Source organism: Moschus berezovskii, chromosome 26 (genome assembly GCF_049115385.1).
Source record: "Moschus berezovskii isolate FMDL1 chromosome 26, NW_MosBer_1.0, whole genome shotgun sequence".
Taxonomy (NCBI): Eukaryota; Metazoa; Chordata; class Mammalia; order Artiodactyla; family Moschidae; genus Moschus; species Moschus berezovskii.
This window is the reverse complement of record NC_142485.1, coordinates 10,654,461-10,672,916: the sequence shown is the minus strand read 5'-3', so window position 1 is coordinate 10,672,916 and position 18,456 is coordinate 10,654,461. Positions and strand designations below refer to the sequence as shown.

Genomic DNA, 18,456 nt, shown 5'->3' with positions numbered 1-18,456 from the left:
ATCACAGAAGCGAAGACTCTAGCAGCTTTGCATATGTTCTTTCGGCTTGTCACATGCATATGTATCTTTATTTGTATGTATCAAAAATTTTGTTCCATTCCCCCCTCTTCCTATTATCGGCTTACATACAAGTGGTTGGAGGTTAACTTTACAAGTTAATTTAACCTCATGTTAACACAGTATTCAGTGGGACTGTGACAATTTGTGGAGCGCTTAATATCGCTACCAATGGACGCAATGACACGTGATTGTGTGTCTCATCAATTTGTGGAAGAGTGAAAATCACTTTAATTGTGAAAAGGTTGGTTGAATGTTGTTAACTAGAGATGGGTGACTCTGTTGTTTTTTCAGAGTTCAAATGTGTATAAAAGAGTACATACTGGGGGCTTCCCTGGTGGCTCAGTGGTAAAGAATCTTCCTGCCAATGCAGGAGACGCGGGTTCAGCCCCTGGTATGGGAAGATCCCGCATGCCATGGAGCAACCAAGCTTGACTGCCACAACGATTGAGCCTGTGCCCTAGAGCCTGTGCTCCACAATAAGAGAGGCTATGGTGGGAATCCCAAACCACCTGACCTGCCTCTTGAGAAACCTGTATGCAGGTCAGGAAGCAACAGTTAGAACTGGACATGGAACAACAGACTGGTTCCAAATAGGAAAAAGTGTACGTCAAGGTTGTATATTGTAACCTTGCTTATTTAACTTATATGCAGAGTACATCATGAGGAACGCTGGGCTGGAAGAAGCACAAGCTGGAATCAAGATTGCCAGGAGAAATATCAATAACCTCAGATATGCAGATGACACTACCCTTATGGCAGAAAGTGAAGAGGAACTAAAAATCCTCTTGATGAAAGTGAAAGAGGAGAGTGAAAAGGTTGGCTTGAAGCTCAACATTCAGAAAACAAAGATCATGGCATCTGGTCCCATCACTTCATGGGAAATAGATGGGAAAACAGTGGAAACAGTGTCAGACTTTATTTTTTTGGGCTCCAAAATCACTGCAGATGCTGATTACAGCCAGGAAATTAAAAGACGCTTGTTCCTTGGAAGGAAAGTTATGACCAACCTTGATAGTATATTAAAAAGCAGAGACATTACTTTGCCAACCAAGGTCCGTCTAGTCAAGGCAATGGTTTTTCCCGTGGTCATGTATGGATGTGAGAGTTGGACTGTGAAGAAAGCTGATCGCCGAAGAATCGATGCTTTTGAACTGTGGTGTTGGAGAAGACTTTTGAGAGTCCCTTATACTGCAAGGAGATCCAACCAGTCCATTCTAAAGGAGATCAATCCTGGATATTCATTGGAGGGACTAATGCTAAAGCTGAAACTGCAATACTTTGGCCACCTCATGCGACGAGTTGATTCACTGGAAAAGACTCTGATGCTGGGAAAGGTTGGTGGCGGGAGGAGAAGGGGATGACCGAGAATGAGATGGCTGGATGGCATCACCGACTCTGTGGACATGAGTTTGAGTGTACTCCGGGAGTTGGTGATGGACAGGGGGGCCTGGCGTGCTGTGATTCATGGGGTCGCGGAGAGTCGGACACGACTGAGCGACTGAACTGACTGACTGACTGACTGACTGATGGTAGTGAGATGCCTCTGACCACCATGGGGAGTAGCCCTCACTTACCACAACCAGGGAAAAGCCCACACAGCAACGAAGACTCGGCACAGCCAAAAAAAAAAAAAATTTTTTTTAAAAAATGACTGCATATGGAAACTGAAGAGTCTAAGTTGTAAGGCTCTGTTGATTATTAATGCATTGCAACTCAGTTTCAAATTAATCTTTTGCTTGCTTTGTGCAAGTGAATATGGGCCCCTTAATTATTTTTTCCTTTGCTACGGAGCAAGCTTTGCTAGTAAGGGGTGCTTGTGGGCATGGGAGGACAGCTTTGCTGTCTGGTTCCAGAGTGCTAGCTTGGTAGGCTCCTACAGAGAGTACAGCTGTGGCAAAACCAGGATGCTTCAGTGACTGGTGGTCACTAACACACTTCAGCCAGTAGTTTCCATCCGTCCAGGCCCCTCTCCTTCCACAGTAAAGTGACTTTGGTGAGACATCTCATGAGCAGCTCTCCTGGCTACCCGAAGGGCAGATTTCCCTTGAATGGTTCTGAAGAGAAATTTCACAGCAACATCATTTGGAACAGTGCCACAGTGACTTCTGCTATTCGAAGATCCATGGTCATGCCACTTTTAGCATTTCCAACTCTGGGGTAAAGAAACAAGTTCTTTAACCCATCCTAGGGTTGCCAACTACTTCGTGTATCTGATATTCCTATGTCCTTTAAAGTTCTCTTTACTTCTTGTTTTTTACTCTAATCCCTGTTACAGTTAATAATTCTCTAAACAAGTGTTTGAGTGATTTCTTTAGACATAGACTAACACAGTTTCTTACATTTTTTAGATACTTCATTGGCTTACCATCATATTTGTATTTCTCGACTGTGTGTTCATATACAGCTTCATCTGCATAAATCATACTTTATACAATCAAGAGAAAATATCTCTTCCTTTCCTCCAGGTTTCGACTATTTTCCTGCAAATGTGGTTTATATTGTCCAGACTGATAACATATCTAATTCTTCAAAATTATCAGTGTATTATATCAATCTCATACATAAGTTGATTGGAAAAGTTGGAAATCAATAAATCATTTTAGGTCAGCAGAGAATAAAATTTTGATACAGTAATCAAAAGTTTATTATTTTTACACAATTTCCTTTCCCAGTTTTTTCATATTTTTTTATTGTCATTTTTCTGCACTGTTTTCCTTTACCATAGCTTGTTTATTCTTCTGCTAGCACTCAAAATGAATGTGTATAAACTTAGCAACAGTAAGAATGCTGCTGTTGTGTGTGTCTCCTACAAATTTTGATTTGATCAAGTTGATTGACAGTTCTGCTCAAGTCATCAACATATTTGCTGAGTTTCTTCCTACTTCACCTATTGACTATTGAGAGAGAGACAGTGTGTGTGTGTGTGTGTGTGTGGGCATGCGTATTCAGTTGTGTCTGACTCTTTGTGACTCTATGGGCTGTAGCCTGCCAGGCTCCTCTGTCCAGGGGTTTCTCCGGGTGAGACCATTGGAGCAGACTGACATTTCCTACTTCAGGGATCTTCCCGACTCAGGGATCGAACCCTCATCTCTTGGGTCTCCTGCACTGGCAAGTGGATTCTTTATCACTAGCACCACAGGGAGAAAAGTCGAAATCTTCAATAATAGTAATTTAATTGTTTGTTAATTTCTGTCAATTTCTGCCTCCTATAATTTGACATCTATTTTTATATGCATACATATTTCAGATTGTTGCGCCATCTTGTAATTTTACTTTTTAACCAGTATGAGTATCACTCTGTCCTGAAGAGATCATAAAGTAAGCTGCAGACATGGGAACAACCCTGTGATGACCAACCTAGACAGCATATTAAAAAGCAGAGACATTGTTTTGCTGACTAATGTCTGGCTAGCCAAAGCGATGATTTTTCCAGTAGTCATGTATGGATGTGAGAGTTGAACTATAAAGAAAGCTGAGCACTGAAGAATTGATGCTTTTGAATTGTGGTGTTGGAGAAGACTCTTGAGAGTCCCTTGGACTGCAAGGACATCCAGCCAGTCTATCTTAAAGGAAATTAGTCCTGAATATTCATTGGAAGGACTGATGTTGAAGTTGAAACATCAATACTTTGGCCACCTGATGCGAAGAGCTGACTCACTGGAAAAGACCCTGATGCTTGGAAAGATTGAAGGAGGGAGGAGAAGGGGACATCAGAGAATGAGATGGTTGGATGGCATCACTGACTTGATGGACATGAGTTTGAGTAAACTCCGGGAGTGGGTGATGAACAGGGAAGCCTGGAATGCTGCAGTCCATGGGGTCACTAAGAGTTGTACATGACTGAGTAACTTAACTGAAATGATCAGGGAATAAATTCTGTGTCTGATAGGTTGATTTGGTTTCTTGTAGATAAGCCGTTAGTTAGAAGATTTTAGGGATGAAAATCATTTGTGGAATCCATGAAAAACAGATTTATATGCTTCTAACATAGTTTAATAAACTCTCCTGATTTTTCCTACACTGAAGATAGGCTTAGAGCTTTGGCAAACATACTTTGCCAATATGGCATTTGAAGCCAGCATTCAATAACCTACTGCATTCAGGTTATTGCTAAAACAGTCTTTGATTTGTCTTTTTAATTACACATTTGTCTTTCATGACTATCTCCTGGGGAGGGAGGAAATAAGAGTTAGGTGTTAGGTATATAGAATCACATAGGTGTGGGACATTGTGGCCACATGCATATTACCGTCTATTTTCTTTTAGCTCTGTCTCTTTCCCTCTTGAGGTTTCCCAGGTAGCTCAGTGGTAAAGAATATGCCTGCCAGTGCAGGAGACATAGAAGATGTGGGGTCGATCCTTGGAGAAGGAAATGACAACCCACTCCAGTATTCTTGCCTGGAGAATCCCATGGACAGAGGAGCCTGGTGGGCTATAGTCCATAGGGTCACAAAGAGTTGGACATGATTGGGCATGCACACACTCTCCTTCACCACACTCACTCACACACACACACACACACACACACACAATGTCACACAGTATGTCTATTATATGTATATATGCATAAGTATATATATCATAAGACTTCCAGACATTATTATACATGCATTATTTATACATTTGTATAGAGAACTCCATAGATGAATCACATGTATTTGCCTACTCTGTTGGGCAAAATTTAAAGAACACACCATATTTATTATTTTTCCTGTTAAGACCCTAGTCTATAAAAATGCTTTCACTTCAACATAGTGGTATAATTTGCTACATAGAAATCAGGATTGCAAACAAAAAAATCTAACAGGTATTGGTGCGTGCTAAGTCGCTCGGTCGTGTCTGACTCTTTGTGATCCCGTGGTCTATGTAGCCCGCCAGGCTCCTCTGTCCATGGGATTCTCAGGCAAGAATACTGGAGTGGGTTGCCATGACCTCCTCCAGGGGGTCTTCCCGACCAAGGGATCGAACCCACATCTTCAGCGTCTCCTACATTGATAGGCAGGTTCTTTACCACTAGTGCCACCTGGCTGATAGCAGGTAACTGAAACCAGGGAAAGAGAAAGCAGTGATGAAAGGATGATGGTGCTCACCCAGTCCTACCTGTTACCACCTTAGTTAACCAGACCTTCTGGTGTGGGTATTAGAGGCTGCACTGGACGAGCCTCTTCATTCCCCAGTTGCCACACGTGCATGGCACTTGTGGTCATCTCTTTTCTGCTCTCCCAGGCTAGCAAGGCCTTCCACCTCTTTCCCTGGTTCACCCTCTATACTGCTAATAGAATAGCCACTGGCGAGTGTGAACATGGCTAGGCTAGTTCTGGCTGATATTTCCCCAGCAGTTCCCTGTGTCAGTAGGGATGAAGTCCACATGGATTTCCATGGCGCAGCATATCTTTCATGGCCTGGCCTGCTCATATCCTTCTCCTGCTTGCTGTGTGCCTGCCCACGTGTTTCATGCTATGGCCATACTTAGCTATCTCAGAGTCACTGGTCTTAGACCCATTCGCCATGGGGAATGGAGATATGCCTCCTGCCATCTTAAAACCCATTTCCTGGGCCACCTTCTTCTATTGGAGGTTTGGCTCAAAACCATTTCTGTGTGGATTTTTCCGAGACTAGGTATCACCACATGTTTCATGTATTGGTGAGGCATGGTAAATGGAAAAAGCAAAAACAGCATTTCAGGCACGGGTAATCCCTGAAATTCTATGCATACTTCTATATTATTTTTACAACAAATCACAAACTTTATTAAATGAAGCTCTGAATATTCCAAACAGATGGACATTTAGTATATTCCTTAATGTGCATGAAATGTAATGTGTGTGTACTTCTTTGGTCCCCGAATACACTTCAGACAAGTCTTTGGATTCTCCTTTTCTTCCAGATTTAGCTTTCCTGACTCAAGTCATGTTCTCGCATTGTAAGTATCTCACTCCATATTCAACCCTTTTACCGCATTCACGTGCAGCATCATGAAACAGTAGCTTGAATGCATCACGGTCATAAGTGGTTTGTTTAACCACCTGTGTCACAGAGCTAACTGAAAGCACATCATCGAAAGGAAATGGCTATATTTATGCCAAAACAAAACTCCAACCCTTTATACTCAAGCATCGTGTGGACCCTAAGTTAGATGATCACAGAAGCTCATATAATAAAGGCAAAACAGACAATAAAACGTACCTGGAGCTGTTGCTGAAGAGGTTTCATACTTCCTGTACCACTGTAACCATAAACTCTAAAATTATGAGGTAAGAAAGCTCTGTAAAATAAGATTTTCATGGAAAATTAAGTAAGTATTTAAAGGAAAACATGTTTCCTAGATTTTATTTTGAAAAGATATTTTTATTATATTTATTATAGATAGGAAGAGAGACAGAGAGAGAAAGGGAGAGAAAGGAGACAGAGAGATTCTCTGAATACAAGAATTCAGTTCTAATTTTGGGGAAGGAAATGGCAAGCCACTCCAGTGTTCTTGCCTGGAGAATCCCATGGACAGAGGAGCCTGGCGGGCTGCAGTCTGTGGGGTCACGGGAGTCAGACACAACTTAGCAACTATACTACTTCTACTAAAATTCACATTGGAGAAGGAAATGGCAACCCACTCCAGTATTCTTGCTTGGAGAATTCCATGGACAGAGGAACCTGGCGGGCTGCAGTCCACGGGGTCACAGAGAGTTGGACAAGACTGAGTGACTAACACACACACACACAGTTCTAATTTTGCTCAAAATTTCTAGTCTTCAGACTTCTCCTCATTCACCTCATTGTCACACTGTCCTCCCTGCTGTTTTTTAAACACAATGGGCAAACTTTCATCTCAGGGTATTTGCACTAGCTGTTGCCTCTTCCTGGGATGTTTTTCAGCATAGTTGGTTGTCTCACCTACTTCAAGTCTTTGCTTATATACCCTCATCTTCCTAAAACTTCTCTCGATAAGTTTATAAAACTTGGCAACTTTTCCAATTATTGAAGCATACAATTTTCAAATGACACTTCTTACTTGCGCTATAATTTTGCTTAAGCATGTGTCACTTTCTAATATTCTTTCTAATCCCTTTTTTAATCATATTATTATTAGTTTCATCTGACAATATAAAACTCATATGCATTTTGTTTACTCATATAATTCAAGCTCTTTAAAAATACCTGGAAAATAACAGTCAACAAATATTGAACTAACATGACATGAAGTCAACAGACAAGGTGGGGATCTCACTTTAAAATAAATTATTTGTAAACATGGGAAGATCATGTTTAAAAGTCTCCATGAAAAGAAAAGGTAGGTGTAATTTTCATTTTCCTAATATGTGTAGTATAAAGATTGGTGACTGTCATGGCAGTCTGGATTTGTTAAAGCAAAAGTTCAAAGAGCCAAACCACTGACAAGCAGAACAAAATTTTTCTCATTCCTGTAGCAAAAGACAAAATAACACACAGTGGAGTGGAGCTCCATGGAATGCACAGATTCTGGGTGAAAGTTCTATGGAGAGGCTTAGTTAGTGATATACAGTTATTGATTTTCTGGCAAAGAAGTCATATATCTATGCTTGGCTGAGGGAGGAAGTTATTACTGAGGAGTCTAGAAACCAGCAGAACTTTTGGTGGCTGTGCAGCTCTGGAATAAACACATGAATATTTCAGTTCAGTTCAGTTCAGCCGCTCAGTTATGTCCGACTCTTTGCGACCCTGTGAATCGCAGTACGCCAGGCCTCCCTGTCCATCTAAGTTGTATCAAATACATAGCTTCTTTCCCTGTAAAATCATTTGCCAAATTTTGAAGTTGCACAGAGTAGCTAATTTAAATCTCTGAAAATAAGACCATTTTTTTTTCAAAATTGATGATATAGACTCAATAAATCCTATTTTATTCAAGAATGATAAAAGCAAAGAAAAATTACAGCTACATTACTAGTTTTAAAGGCTGATGAAAACCAAAATAAAACCTTGTAAGTATTAAGAAGAAAAAGATGTTCCCTTCAAAGAAGGGCACTAAGATTGAGAACTTAAGTTGTCAATACAAATGAGAAAGAAAGCCAGAAGACAACAAAATAAATACTTTTAAAGGACAAAAGTCATTTAAAAAAGGTCATCCCAGAAGTTATTCCAGCAAAAAAGGTTTTAAGAATAAGGCGAGACACAGTTGTTAAAAAAAAAAATGTACATATGAACACCAAGAGGGAAAAGAGAGGGGTGGAATGAATTAGGAGACTGGGATTGATGTAGATACACTGTTGACGCTATGTATAAAGCAGATTAACCAATGAGAGCCTACTGTATAGCACAGGGAACTAACTACTCAGTGGTCTGTGGTGGCCTAAATGAGAAGGAAATCTGAAAAAGAGGGGATGTATGTACACATATGGCTGATTCACTTTGTTGTACAGTAGAAACTAACACAATATTGTAAACCAACTCTACTCACATAAAAATTATCTTCTTTCTTCTTTTGTTTTTAAGATTTATTTTTAATTGGAGGATAATTACTTTACAATGTTGTGTTGGCTTCTGACGTATAATGCGAATCAGCCATAAGTACACATATATCCCCATAAGTACACATGTATCCCATACAGAGGAAAACAACAGAATAGGAAAAACAAGAGATCTCTTCAAGAAAATTAGAGATTCCAAGGGAACATTTCATGCAAAGATGGGCTCGATAAAGGACAGAAATGGTATGGACCTAACAGAAGCAGAAGATATTAAGAAGAGGTGGCAAGAATACACAGAAGAACTGTACAAAAAAGATCTTCACGAGCAAGATAGGCACGATAACGTGATCACTGACCTAGAGCCAGACATCTTGGAATGTGAAGTCAAGTGGGCCTTAGAAAGCATCACTATGAACAAAGCTGGTGGAGGTGATGGAATTCCAGTTGAGCTATTTCAAATCCTGAAAGATGACGCTGTGAAAGTGCTGCACTCAATATGCCAGCAAATTTGGAAAACTCAGCAGTGGCCACAGGACTGGAAAAGGTCAGTCTTCATTCCAATCACAAAGAAAGGCAATGCCAAAGAATGCTCAAACTACTGCACAATTGCACTCATCTCACACGCTAGTAAGTCATGCTCAAAATTCTCCAAGCCAGGCTTCAGCAATATGTGAACCGTGAACTCCCAGATGTTCAAGCAGGTTTTAGAAAAGGCAGAGGCACCAGAGATCAAATTGCCAACATCCGCTGGATCATGGAGAAAGCAAGAGAGTTCCAGAAGAGCATCTATTTCTGTTTCATTGACTATACCAAAGCCTTTGACTGTGTCGATCACAATAAACTGTGGAACATTCTGAAAGAGATGGGAATCCCAGACCACCTGACCTGCCTCTTGAGAAACCTGTATGCAGGTCAGGAAGCAACAGTCAGAACTGTACATGGAACAACAGACTGGTTCCAAATAGGAAAAGGAGTGCGTCAGGGCTGTATATTGTCACCTTGCTTATTTAACTTCTATGCAGAGTACATCATGAGGAACGCTGGGCTGGAAGAAGCACAAGCTGGAATCAAGATTGCTGGGAGAAATATCAATAATCTCAGATATGCAGACAACACTACCCTTATGGCAGAAAGTGAAGAGGAACTCAAGAGCCTCTTGATGAAAGTGAAAGAGGAGAGTGAAAAGGTTGGCTTGAAGCTCAACATTCAGAAAACAAAGATCATGGCATCTGGTCCCATCACTTCATGGGAAATAGATGGGAAAACAGTGGAAACAGTGTCAGACTTTATTTTTGGGGGCTCCAAAATCACTGAGGATGCTGATTGCAGCCATGAAATTAAAAGACGCTTACTCCTTGGAAGGAAAGTTATGACCAACCTTGATAATATATTAAAAAGCAGAGACATTACTTTGCCAACAAAGGTCCATCTAGTCAAGGCTATGGTTTTTCCCGTGGTCATGTATGGATGTGAGAGTTGGACTGTGAAGAAAGCTGATTGCCGAAGAATTGATGCTTTTGAATTGTGGTGTTGGAGAAGACTCTTGAGAGTCCCTTGTACCACAAGGAGATCCAACCAGTCCATTCTAAAGGAGATCGATCCTGGGTATTCATTGGAAGGACTGATGCTAAAGCTGAAACTCCAATACTTTGGCCACCTCATGCGATGAGTTGACTCACTGGAAAAGACTCTGATGCTGGGAAAGGTTGGGGGCGGGAGGAGAAGGGGACGACAGAGAATGAGATGGCTGGATGGCATCACCGACTCTGTGGACATGAGTTTGAGTGAACTCCGGGAGTTGGTGATGGACAGGGAGGCCTGGCGTGCTGTGATTCATGGGGTCGCGGAGAGTGGGACACGACTGAGCGACTGAAAAAAAAAAATCCCTCTCCCTCCTGAAAGCCCCCCTTCAACCCTTTCCACTCCGTCATCTGGGTCATCACAGAGCACCAGGCTGAGCTCCCTGTGCTATATAGCAACTTCCCACTAGTTATCTGTTTTATACATGGTAGTGCATGTTTCATTGCTACTCTCTCAATTCATCTAATTTTTTTTTAAGAGAAAAGGGAAAGGTGAGGTGAAGATGGAGCAGAGAGAGATTTGAAAGATGCTGGTCCTGAAGATACAAATGATAAGGTCACAGGCTAAGGAAAGCTGGCAAACACCAGAAACAGGGAGGGGTGGAAAATATACTATGCCTCATAACCCCCAGGGAGCCTAGTCTTGCTGACATCTTAATTTTATCTCAGTGATACTAATTTCAGAATTCTGGCCTCCAAAAATATGAGGCAATAAATTTCTGTTGTGGTAATCCACTCTGTTTGTGGTGATTTGTTACAATTGACAGAGGGAACTGTATGTTCTAGAAAATTTAGAAAAATGTGTAAATGTACATAGAAAAAAAATCACTTGCAATGCCACTGCTCAGGAATTTTACTGTGAACTTTTTCGGTGAACTTCTTTCTAAATCCTTTACTTTTAAAACATAATATATATATATATAATTTTTGTATATTTTCAACTTAAATAAATTTGATATACAATAAATTGAAATATTTAAAGAAAAAGAAAAAGGCTAATATTTAACACTGAGTGCAAGCTAATCAAAAACAAGCAGACCTACAATAGAAGTGAGGAGAATTTCTGAGACATAAAGAAACTAACTGCAGATAGAAACAAATGTAGGAAAAATGAAGAGCACCAGAATGGGTAAATTCATGCTTAATTATAAAGGGACATTGACTGTTCAAAAAATAATCATAATAGTACATTGGGGCTTAAAAGCATACAAGAAAAATAATGAAAAGTAGAAGACAAGTGAAATGAAAAAGGCTTAATGATCTAACAATGTATGTGTGTGTGTTAATTCCTCAGTTGTCTCTGACTCTTTGACCCCATGGACTGCAGCCCACTTAGGCTCCTCTGTCCATGGAATTCTCCAGGCAAGAACACTGGTGTGGGTAGCCATTTTTTTTCCAGGGGGTCTTTCCAACCCAGGGATTTAACCAGGGTCTTCTGCATTGCAGGCATCTGAGCCTTCAAGGAAGCCCCCAACAATGTGGAGTAAGTTGTAAAAGTAATGATTTATGTTAGAGTCAATAATTCAGGAATTAATATGATAGTCTAGAGAAACTACTGAAGAATAGTAAAAAGATTTATAACAAAGAATTTAATTGGGAGAAAATGGCATAATATAAAATAATAGATTCATTAAAATGGAGACTATGAAGGAAAAAGGAATATAAAATAAAATGTACAAAAGACAAAAATGACTTCAGACATAATATGGAAAATCAAAGGATCACGAAAAACAAGAGCATCGTAAAATTGTTGAACACAGCTAGACTTAGTACAGTACTTAATACTGTGTGATAGCTGTACAGATAAATAGGGCTCGGGAGTAAACCTAAAATTAGAGAAAATAGTCCAGAAAGAGATCCCTGTCATAAACACTCTTTCGAATCATGACAAACATTTCATTACAGTGAAATGGGAAAATTATTTTTTCAGTAGCATGTGCTGGATTCATTGGAGGCTAATACAAAAAAATATTCAAATCTGGATTCCCATGCTCATAAAACACACAAACATCAATTCTGGATGAATCCTAGAGTTGAGCATGAAAGTGAAAACAATACAAACTGTTAGACAAAAGTGGCAGCTTGAATTCATGACTGTATGGAGACAAAGATTTCTTTTAAAATATGAAAATAATAATACCTACAAAGAAAATAATCATTTGGATTGCATTAGAAGAGTTTCAGACACAATTTAAAAAATTCCTGACTGAATAAAAAATTGAAAGGGAATGACAGGAAAAATTCCTCCAAAAGTACTATGGAGATTCAATGAAGCCACAATCAATATCTATGGACATTTCTTTGTGGACGAGTTTTTTGTAAAATATATGAAAATGAAAGTGGTAAGAAAAGCCAGAATATTCTTGATGAAGATAATATAAAGAGACAGACTGACTAAAACTTTTAATAAAGGACCCATAGAAAAAAGACCACTACAGTTTTGATTTTTCTTTATTCCCAAATATGGTGTGCCTTTTTTTTTTTTTAACTAATTTCCTCAGCTTGTATAGGATTGAGTTTGGGTAATTACAGTTATATTCCAAGTCCTTAATACATTCTGATGTATAAAATAATTTAAAAATCATTGTTCTTTCCACTCAAAAATCCACTATGTTCTTTCAAATACAGTTGAATATGAGAACTTGAAAACAAGTCATATTTATATATTAATGAAAATTTCAAGATAATTAATATATAAGCTTAAAAGATTTTTCTGAAGCATAAAATAAGAGACAAATAGCCAGCAACTGAAAATACTAAAGAATGTAAAATAATTAATTTCTGAATAAATATAAACAGTAATTATAAATAGAACAAAATAAAAGGTGATAAAATAATGTAGGTCACCTACTTTTGCATTAGGTTCACAGTGTATGTTTTCCCTTCAATTAAAATGTTGTAGGATACCTGGCAGGAGAGTGGATTAAAAAGGCAAAAGAAAAGTGAGAAAAATGTTATAAAGAAAACTATTTTTTATGTTACCAATAATCACATCCTAAAGCACACTAATAAAATAAAAAGAGGAAAATTTATAATATTGACATATTCCAATGGAATCAAATATTAAAAGATTTGCTTCATTTTAAAGAGGTGGAAAAATATAATTTGTGCAGTTTTTTTTATTTTTAATGTTTAGCCGATAAGATAGAACCTAAAACATTGATTATTTTAATCCGTGTGTTTGTTTAATAATGAAGTCATTGCAAAATTTGCACTTAAAAGAATATAACTACTCAATAGAAAATTTACATAGTATAGCAAAGAATTAACTGCACATGTTTCATATTTATAGATTTTATAAAATTTGTTCCAAGTTTGGATGGAATATTCATTGATTTTGTTAATATTAAGATAAATTTTGCCTGATAAATAATGGTTGTATAGTAAATGCTAACTTTACTATTTGCTTTGTACAATTTTTCTTATTTCTGTGCTAGATCTTTCTGTTCCCTTGTGATTTAGATGTTCCTTTTGTAGGTATATATTTTAAAATCCAATTTGAAATGTATGGGATTTCTGAATAAATTTAATCAAAGTTTAAAGTTTTATTTAAAATTTAATTCTCCATTGTATCGAGACATATGTATGCTTTGCATTCTTTTATTTGTTACAATTACAATTGCATATTCAATTTCTTGGTGATTGCAGTCATGAAATTAAGACACTTACTCCTTAGAAGGAAAGTTATAACTAACCTAGATAGCATATTAAAAAGCAAAGACATCACTTTGTCAACAAAGGTCTGTCTAGTCAAGGCTATGGTTTTTCCAGTGGTCACGTATGGATGTGAGAGTTGGACTGTGAAGAAAGCTGAGCGCCGAAGAATTGATGCTTTTGAACTGTGGTGTTGGAGAAGACTCTGGAGAGTCCCTTGGATTGCAAGGAGATCCAACCAGTCCATTCTAAAGGAGATCAGTCCTGGGTGTTCACTGGAAGGACTGATGCTGAAGCTGAAACTCCAATACTTTGGCCACTTCACGAGAAGAGGTGACTCATTGGAAAAGACCCTGATGCTGGGAGGGATTGGGGGCAGGAGGAGAAGGGGACGACAGAGGTTGAGATGGCTGGATGGCATCACCGACTCGATGGACATGAGTTTGGGTACACTCGGGGAGTTGGTGATGGGCAGGGAGGCCTGGTGTGCTGCGATTCATGGGGTGGCAAAGAGTCGGACACGACTGAGCGACTGAACTGAACTGATACATATTCATACTTTTCACCAGTTCCTGCTTTTATGTTGTTCTTTGTCTCAGTTTCAAATTCTACCTGCTGAAGTACATTATTTAATATATTTTCTTCTCTGTAATCGGAAAGTGTTAATGTACTCTAATTTCTAATAAACTGCATTTACTCTGTGTTGTGATACCTGATCTCAGTTCATCTATGTTTAATGTATCCTCTTCTCCAGACTTTTTCTCTCTCTTTTCCAGGAATTCTAATTATTCTGTACCTAAAAACCTCTAATTCTCCCTTTTTTGTTTAGCCATTTATATGTTGTCTCTGTTTATTTCTTCAGCTGTCTCTGGTCTACTGTTAATTCTTGATTTTACATGCATATCTTTCACATATAGAAATTCCACTCATATTTAAAAAGTCTTCTAGTCTTTTAAGTTGAATATTCTCTTATGATAATTTCTTAATTAAAATAATTATAAATATAGCACGTTGCATATTGTGTTTGTAGCATTTGTGAAATCGGTAGGCGTGATAACTTTATCAGTTCAAAAAAGACTATTAATCCCTTATTTGTATCCATTACTGTTCTAGGCATTGGAATCAGAGATATCAACAAAATAGTCAAAAATTTTCCCTCATGAATTTGACAGTTGAGGAAAGATTTTTTTTCTACTTCCCTTACAGGAATTACTGTCATAGAATCTGGTAAAACCTGGTTGAAGACATTTCCCTCTTAAGTAGATTCTGTGAATATTTTCTAATATGACCAAGTAATTCTATAGATTTTTTTTCATAAAAGATAAAACACTCTTAAAATGCTGCTAAATGTCTCACTTCTTGTTTTCTATTTAAATAATTTAAAGTTTTCATTAAATACATATTCCCTTATAAATTATATATTGACAATTTTAAGTTTATAATATCTGTTAGGGTGAGCAGTAAGTAGTTGCTAAGTAAGTATTTTCATTCAAATTATCTAAACATTTACGACTCAGTCAAAAAGAAAATTCAGGTATAGTTTTTCAAAAACCATACTTCACTGCTTTAGAAATTATTCTGGAAATTAATAAAAAAAAGATAAGAATCTTTCTAATTGATTCAAAGAATAAGAAAGAGAAAACTAATACCTGAACCAAGACAAACTAAGATGGCATGAAAAAATTCTTAATGATTAACATGTTTGCAATCAAGGTGTAAAAATTATTCATGTAACATTTCATTAAATCAAATGTTTATCATTCCATATAAGGATGCCATAGGTTTACTAAACAACAACTAAAAATCCTCCAAATCTTGCATGGTGAGTGAGGGTCCAGAGACTCTAAATGGATCAAGTCAGAGATTATTCAGATAGTCAAGAGGGAAACATTTAGAAGATGGTCCTTGGGACTTTAACATAAGCATCACTTCACCATATTTCTATGAAACACTGTTAATCCTGCTTCATTTTCAGAAGGGCTCTTTCACTTAAGAAAAATTAGGGATAAATACAAAATTCAGAAAGTGTGCAAGGATGCAAAACACCAGGTTTACTTATTAGGAACAAAATATTGATATGCTTTCTTTAGTTCGTGGAAAATGTTAGTGCTTTAATTACATGTGTTTCTACTCCTCCACTTGATGTTGACCGTATTTTCTCCGGAACTGTAAACTGCACACGTAGTCTTTCAGAATCTGCAAGGTGCAAAATGTTTTACTGGGGCAACATCCATCACCTCACAGCTTCCTTCATTATTTCCTCATCTAAACCCACAATATTTTACATGCTACCCCTCATTTCTGCTCTCTTTTCAAACCCCCTCAATATCCACTTTTTTTCTAGAATTACAAATCTTTTCAAGAGAAATAAGTATGCTGCTTTAGGAATATTGCCCTTTGGGCAGGTTCCGGTAACCCTGAGGCAATAGGTCCAAGCATTATTAGAACAAAGAAAGTCAGAGCCTTTGGGCTTTCCAAATACAGAACCCAGAGATCAAAAACTCAGGGCAGTCTATCAAACAATCATCTTAAGGCATGTACTCCAGCCCCGGCATCCGCATCGTACGCATTTACTACGGTCTCAGGAAGAGTGGTCAAGACCCTCGCAACCAAAGTGGATTTTGACTGGGAAAGGAGGCGATGCGGGAGTGTTTTCGGACTTACACAGTTGGAGCTCCGGTCAAGAAAGCATTTTCACAGAGATAGCCGGCCTCTTAGAGGGAAACGGAAAGGAGCCCCAACATTCCCAACAGGTCAGAAGAGGGATTTTGTACTTACTGTCGTCTGTCTGGAGCCTGGTGAGCCCCAGGAGCAGAGACAGAAGGCGCAGCATGGCTTGAGGTCCTGGATGCCTGCCGAATGACGGCCGTTGGCTTGACTACAGGACGGTTGGGGAGCGCGAGGAGGCGCCCCACCGCCACGGCCACGCACGCGTGCAGAAGGCCGGCGGCTGCGAGAGCCCTGGGTCCAGACTCTGGATGCTGTGTGCTCTTCAACGTGGGCGACCTGGGCCCCTGAGCCTGTGCAGGAGGAGGCTGCAGCCCAGTGTGACTCTGCCTTCTGGCTCAGAAAGTGCAGAATCACTTTTGAAACAGAAGGTTGAAGAAGCAGCTGCTGAACAGGAAGGTTCATCTGTACCTTAACTGAACTTTTATATATAATATACTGTGTACAAATATATATATATATATTTATCAATAAACATGTTATATACATAATAAATATTTATGTACAGCTCAATATTTAAGTGAACAGATCAGTATAATTAATACCTATATCCAGATGAAAAAATAAAATATAGAAATACTATGGCTGCCAGACTGTGACAACTGTCAGCAGACCCTGACAATTACTACTTCTAACACAATAGTTTTGTCTGTTTTTGAACTTATATAAATGGAGCTAATCATCATGTATTCTTTTTATGTTTAAGTTCTTTTAACATTATTAGGAGAGCCATACATATTGTGAATAGTAACAGCTATTTTTTTTTCTCTTGTTGCTGTATATCATGCATTGAACATGAATATTACTATATTATATTCATTATATAGTAATGAATATAATTACTATTGATTATAATTTTATTCATTATGGTTGCAGCTATTAAAAAACATATTTGGCATAATACCTTCCAGGTCCATATCTGTTGTTGCAAATGATATTATGCTTGTTGAAATAAGTCAGACAGAAAAAGACAAATACTGTATGTTATCACTTATATTTGGAGTCTAAAAAATAAAACAGAAAAATGAGTATAAAGAAACAAACTCACAGATATAGCAAGCAAATTATAAAGTGGGGAGAAGAAAGTGATAAAAAGAAATGGGGGAAGAGAGTGAAAGGGGTATGGGATTAAGAGGTACAGACTCACGAGACAGCAAAAGAGACACAGATGTATAGAACAGTCTTTTGGACTCTGTGGGAGAGGGCGAGGGCGGGATGATTTGGGAGAACGGCACTGAAACATGTGTATTATCATATGTGAAATGAATCGCCAGTCCAGGTTCGATGCGTGATACAGGATGCTCGGGGCTGTTGCACTGGGATGAACCAGAGGGATGGGATGGGGAGGGAGGTGGGAGGGGGGTTCAAGATGGGGAACACATGTACACCCGGGGGGGATTCATGTCAATGTATGGCAAAACCAATACAATATTGTAAAGTAATTAGCCTCCAATTAAAATAAATAAATTAAAAAATAAAATAAAATGAAAAGGGAAAAAAAAAGAGGTATAGACTCCTTTGTATAAAATAAATGAGCTACAAGGATATAATGCACAGCACAGAGAATATAGCCTATATTTTATAATAACTTTATTATTTTTTTTTAATAACTTTAAATTGAGTAAAATCTATAAAAATTCTTGAATCACTATGTTATACACCTCAAACTAATATATTGTAAATCAACTATACTTCAATTAAAAAAAAATATTTTGGGTCAGTGAAAATAACCAAAAACCAAAACCAAAACAAAACCAACTATGTTTGGCCCTTCTATTTCCTTAAGGTCTGTCAATTTTTGATTCTTGTATTTTGAGGATGTATCATTTTTTAATATGCCCATTTAGGGATATTTTGTCTTCTTGATAAACTGACCTTTATCATTAATTAATATCATTAATTAATATTAAAGTGGTATCATTAATACCACATTTTACTTAGGTATATGCCATTTAGTGATTTACACTGGGTGTATTTCTAGAGTAAAGTTGCTGGAT

General features: G+C 38.1%; 1 protein-coding gene across 2 annotated transcripts in view; it reads right to left on the bottom strand.

Moving 5' to 3' along the window:
• The window catches only part of ADAM2 (ADAM metallopeptidase domain 2), a 105,374-nt gene extending 88,809 nt beyond the window's left edge, over window positions 1-16,565 (bottom strand). For both annotated transcript variants that reach the window (XM_088832656.1, XM_055416274.2), the window contains exons 1-4: window positions 16,511-16,565; window positions 15,852-15,928; window positions 12,930-12,985; window positions 6,247-6,325 (exon numbers count right to left, since the gene is read on the bottom strand). In XM_088832656.1, the coding sequence (XP_088688782.1) occupies window positions 6,247-6,325; window positions 12,930-12,985; window positions 15,852-15,928; window positions 16,511-16,565 (267 nt within the window). The remainder of the gene's footprint in view (window positions 1-6,246; window positions 6,326-12,929; window positions 12,986-15,851; window positions 15,929-16,510) is intronic.
• Between the last annotated feature and the right edge of the window lie 1,891 nt (window positions 16,566-18,456).